Genomic DNA, 5,602 nt, shown 5'->3' with positions numbered 1-5,602 from the left:
CCATCGGGCTGCCGCACGGCCCGGCCCCGGCGCAGGCCGGAGCGATGCGTCGGCGCTGTGGCGGCCCGTCACGTGTGGGAGCGGGGAGCTGCTCGGCCTCCCGGCCTTGCCGCATCCCGGCCCGCCCCGCCGCACGCTGTCAGCTGCTTGGCGGCTTGCTGCCTCTCCTGAACTCGCTCTTCACGCGGTACTCCCGTTTCTCTGAAGTTATATCAGTAAGGAAAGTTCCCGTCTCGCTTTGGTCGCGTCTCTGCCAAGTTCAGAGTGCCAAGGCATTCCTATAAAGGACCATGTCTGACCCACGTAAAGTTCTGCGGAATCCAATTACGAGGCCAGCTAGAGCACCCTCGGTTTCAAATACTGTCACTAAACAGCTTTCCATTGTAGTGATTCTATTTTCAAGCATATGAGAGTGAGAGGTCTGAGTTACAAACTTTTCAGGCACTTGAATTGTTTGCCCGTCGGAATTGAATTCAGCACACAGCAGCACCTCTGCCATCGAGGGTGGGACCTCTGATATCAGGATGGGAGGAGTGAAGTAAAAGTTACCTCTTTCCACAAAAGATTTCAGTTGTTTTCAGCCCTCTGATTTCAGAGAGCTTTTCATCTGCCCAGCCAGTGCTCAGAATCATGGAATCTGAATGCTTGCCCTGCCACGCGTTGCTTTTAGTCATCAAAAAGTTACGATGCAGGTCACTCAAAAAGGAAAACAGGGGGTCAGCACAGTTCAGCACTGTGGTATGATAATGTCAGGGCAGAAGCTGAGGGTGTTCCACATGCTTTTCCTCCTCAGTAATGACAGAGCTCTGTAAGACAGGCCTCACCTTTGTGGTTAGCTGAACAGCCCCAAGCTTTGTGACTTATTTTGTCATTTGTCGCATGTGGGAGTCAATGGAGCTTTTCACCTGAGCAGTGCCTGCAGACAGAATATGAGAGCAGACCTTTTCTGAAAAGGCTGTTACTTCACATTTTTAGGTAATTTTCTAACTTTGTGGTGGAGGTGTCCAACTCTTGCCCTCCATGCACCCCAACTACCTGGAGGCTCTTGCTTAAGGTGCACTGCAGTGATGCTGTGATTATAGTTTTGCAGTGAGTTTAGAATTTGATGTTCTTGACAAATACTTAGAAAGTGTCTGCTGGGCACACAACCCACTTTCTGAAGCCTTGAAATAGCAACTCTGAGGAGAAAAGGTTACTCCCGTCATCGTACTGGTTTCCTTTTAATTCCATGCTTGCTGCCTTCTCCTGGTTTAGCCTAATTTTTAGCTACACCCCAGACTGTGCTCATTAAGCAGTTGGTAACTACTAGCTGGGGCTTAGGAAAGCGTTGGGAGGTGCATTTGAGTTAGCAGCTGTCTGAACTGGGGATCTCACAGCTCTTCCCCAAGCTCCTTAGGCCGATGACACACTTGTGAGGTATGCGCACATTTCACAGTTGTGACTTCTCTGAATTTGAGTCATTGTCCAGAGTAAAGCCCAGGAAACGTGGTTTCATCACTGAACTACACCTATTTTTGAGCAGTTTCCCTTCAGTTTGTCAATGGCTGCTTTTCTAGGACTTTATTATATTATTTTATAGTTAAACCTGAGTAGATACAGTGCAGCTCAGCGCTGAGCATGTTTTCTGTGTGGTCGTGAAGTTGACCAGCCAGGTGCTGTGACTGAAATGGGAACCCTGACTCACTGCATAAAGCTGGGCAGCATCAGCAGAAGTGTAGCATGGGTAGGTGTGTCTGCATGTCACAAGTGAACTGCTGAATGGGATTGTCCCCTGCAAACCAGCACGGACTTCTGTGGCAGCCAGCTGAAATGCAAAGAAGCAAGCCAATTTTACTGCTTACAGATTTTAATGACAGTAATTTATACCTAGTAAATTGTGCAAAATATTCAAGTGGTGTTTTAAAGTATATTGTGGTGTGGTAGTGTGGTGCTGGCTAAGCAGAAATCTTGACATTCCTTGGCCATGTGCTCCAGAAAAAAAGAGGAGCAGAGTTGCCATGCTGTCCTTGTTCTGGATAACTTGTATCAGGCTAAGATACAGCTGGCTGTTAGTGTGGAGCAGAGTGTTACAGGCAGGGAAGGACTCCCTTGCTTGGAATCAGATGTCTGGGACTTTGAGAAATGTGTCCGGGAACACACATTCTTGAGAAGTGTCAGGATTATTCTAGAAGCAATTAGCACAAATTGGAAAAGCCTATTTTCTAGTAAAAGCAAGCCCTATTGCTACTTCTGGAAATAATGAGCTGTTTATTACTGGCACTTTTGCTGGTGCTGGCAGTAGCAGTTCTAATGACTTCCAGGGCAAGGCCAGTGTTAGATGGTTCTACTGCAGCATGTCCTGATGTCCACAGTTGATTTTGTTTATCGGGATTTATAGTAATTTAAAGTGCTCTGGTGCATTTCATTCCCCAAAACCAGTGACTTAGGCTGGCTCTTCTCTCCTGTTTTACTTACAGTAAAGTTTGTGAAATCTTCACTGGCATATAAAAATTGATGATACTTACATTTTTTTGTCATTTTGGCTCTAAATTGGTTATCTTGCTACAGTCATGTGAATATGGTAACAGTATCAATAGGCATTTTTAACAGTAAAGCAACCATTTACCTGGTTATCCTTTACAGATGTCTTTCAGGAAATATAATCTTAAAATTCACTTGTAATCTGAAACATGGCAAGAAAGACGATCACACAGTTTACCAGCTAACCAGAGGCTGATTGCAAGTTTTTTTGGCCATGGTGTCCAGTAACAAAGCCAGATACATGAGCAGCACTTTAAGGAAAAAAGAGACAATGTGGCTGGCCTTTGGTGCTTCTAAGAAAAGCAAATAACTGACACGGTTACAGTCTTTCTTTAAATTAATATAAAATGATTTCAGTCTCGTTAACATCTCATTGCTCTCCTATACACAGATGGCAATGAAATGAATTGGTGCAGACGGGTGTGACTTCAGGCGCATATCAGAACTTTTTCCTATTTTCTTCCAGACAAGAACAAAAATTAAAAAGAACTTGTATAGGAGATGAGCTGTACCATAAATTAGAGCTGTCTCTTACTTGCATAAATACCTTGTTGACTTAAAAGATCACAGGCGTGTGTCGCTGCTTTGAAAGGACATAAGAAAACTGAGGATGTCTTGACAGTTCCCTGCCTAAGTATACTGAGGTCTTAAATTCAGGCTTTGAAAAGTTAGCTAAGGAGTTCTACTGGAAAAACTGCTCCAGTGGAGTAACAAAAGCTGGTTTATGCTACTGCATTGTGCTGTTTCCATGCTTGCTCTTTCTTTGACCTTGTGTGTATTTAATTGTAAGCTTTTAATATATTCTTTTTGAGATTTTTCTAAGTTAAATACTAGTTTTACATCTCTCTGAACTGTCCCTGGCCTGGAAGCCCATCACAGATATTTTTGTTACTGAAGTGCTGTGTGAAACAGCTGCTTGAACTGCACCTGGCAAAGGAGTTCTGTCAGTTTATGGGGATGTTGGTAACTTAGGCATTGGTATGATAATGCTGGCGAAACACCCGGTGTGGGCATATGTTGCACCCCCAGAAACATTTTTATTGGTATGGTACACGCATAAGCGATCTAGGGATGGTCAGCTGAATTTCACAGATGTTAAAATCTTCCTCCTTCGGAAATGGGTCGGAATTGCCATTGTTATTGCATATTTTCCACTGTGAAGGTCCCTCCTTTGCATAACGGGGTACAGTCACTACTGCTACTGGGATTTTTTCTGTTTACCCAGCTGACCTGTGCACCTTCCTTTTTCTTCAGTGCAGCCTTAGCTGAGGAGGTACTTGCCAATTTTTACTTGCATAAAAGAGGATTTTGTTTGCATTGAAAGTTTGGGTGTGCATCTTGATGGCTGTGGTACCGAACTTAAAACAGCTTCAGAAGTTTTCAGAAGTACTGAAAATGCTATTTTTGTGCTTATTTAAGTAACTTTAGTATTTCCCACTAATTCCACGGTTCTTTTCCAGCTGAACGAGCTTTGGATACTATGAATTTTGATGTCATCAAAGGCAAACCGGTGCGCATTATGTGGTCCCAGCGTGATCCATCTCTACGCAAAAGTGGCGTTGGAAACATCTTCATCAAAAACTTGGACAAATCAATTGATAACAAAGCTTTGTATGACACTTTTTCTGCTTTTGGAAACATCCTTTCTTGTAAGGTTAGTGACAAGTTATGGGTGCCTTTAACGATTTGACATTAAAAAAAGAATTCAAATTATGCGGGAAACATTCCATGGTTATTACAACAAAGTTTTTCTTTAATAGGTGGTATGTGATGAAAATGGATCCAAGGGTTATGGATTTGTACATTTTGAGACACAAGAAGCTGCAGAAAGAGCTATTGAAAAAATGAATGGTATGCTGCTTAATGACCGCAAAGTGTAAGTACATAAATACATTGTTGGAGATCAACAGACTGAATTCAAGTTACGGTAGACACATATCTCAAAGCTTTCTTAGAAAAGGCAGGTTGTTCTAAACATTTCTGGTTCTAAAGAGGATTTAGAATTTGTACACTAGGAGTAGTAGGAGCTGCATTACCTACTTTAAGGCAGAATAAGTTCAGAAAACTCTTCCCACAGAAGAAAAAAGTTTTATCAGTTGTCTTATGAGCCGATGCTCTAATGAAGATTTGGGAAATTCTTTTATGATGTTACTCATCCCAGATGAAGTATAGCCCATGAGGTATTCTGAACAATGATTTCTTTATAAATGTTTTGTGATAGGTGTGTTCTCCTTTTTTGAGTGAAACTTGGAGCTCCCAAGCTACTCAGTCTTGAACAGTAGTCTGATTATACAAAATGTTTTTACGAATGTCTGTTAATAGATGCCTTGGGAACAGGAATAGGAAACAAAACTTAAGGCAGCAATATTTTGAAAACCATAGCTACTCTTATACTGTAGTGAAAAAACAGATTATTAGGTTATTGATTAGTGATAACTAGGCTGGACTGGCGGATGGCTGCCTTGCAGCTAATTGATCATTATGGCATTTGGAATAGTCATCGGAAATCAGCATTAGCCTTGTAAGTCCTGGGTTAGAGGAGTTCCTTGTAGTGCCAGGTGTTCAGTCTCTGTTACGTTTCTGACCTTTAGTGTTCTCAGCCAGTTCACAATGGTATTTGACTGCAGAGCAAGTTGCACTATTTATTTCTCCATGCCTTTTGAGTGAAGGAAAAAAAACAACTTTGCTTTGACAGAGGTTAGAAAGGTACATAAGGGTGTGAGGGAAGCTAGTTCGTATCCCCTGCTTAAAAGCTAGGTTGGCAAATGGTGACTGGTTTTAAGGCTGCCACGTTTTCAGTGTGGCAGAGAGATTATGCTGGTATCTAGAATTTCAGTTTACCTAGCACTCTTTCCCATTGTCCGCATCTCCTGATGTCAAAGGCTGTACAAGAGTGAACAGTGTTGCCAATAACTTGAAAGCATTTTTGTTCGTGATTGCGATAAGTGCACCAATATGAAAAAGATAGGGAAATTGGTTTTGATAGCTTTATCTTGAATATTTTACCTCAAGAATTTCATGCCTATAATGAATAATGAGAATGATTGAGAATAAAATACGATACGAGAGGATTAAAGTGTTT

At 42.0% G+C, this 5,602-nt stretch overlaps 1 protein-coding gene across 2 annotated transcripts in view; it reads left to right on the top strand.

Moving 5' to 3' along the window:
• The first annotated feature begins 3,965 nt into the window (after positions 1-3,965).
• PABPC1 (poly(A) binding protein cytoplasmic 1) overlaps positions 3,966-5,602 on the top strand; it is a 9,642-nt gene continuing 8,005 nt past the window's right edge. The window contains exons 1-2 of one of the 2 annotated variants that reach the window (XM_031552899.1): positions 3,966-4,174; positions 4,281-4,396. In XM_031552899.1, coding sequence (XP_031408759.1) covers positions 4,001-4,174; positions 4,281-4,396 — 290 coding nt within the window. In that variant the 5' untranslated portion in view covers positions 3,966-4,000. The remainder of the gene's footprint in view (positions 4,175-4,280; positions 4,397-5,602) is intronic. The other variant, XM_010709180.3, reaches the window with a different exon arrangement.

Source organism: Meleagris gallopavo, chromosome 3 (genome assembly GCF_000146605.3).
Source record: "Meleagris gallopavo isolate NT-WF06-2002-E0010 breed Aviagen turkey brand Nicholas breeding stock chromosome 3, Turkey_5.1, whole genome shotgun sequence".
NCBI lineage: Eukaryota > Metazoa > Chordata > Aves > Galliformes > Phasianidae > Meleagris > Meleagris gallopavo.
Note: the sequence above shows the minus strand (reverse complement) of the source record. Positions and strands in the feature narration are given on the sequence as shown.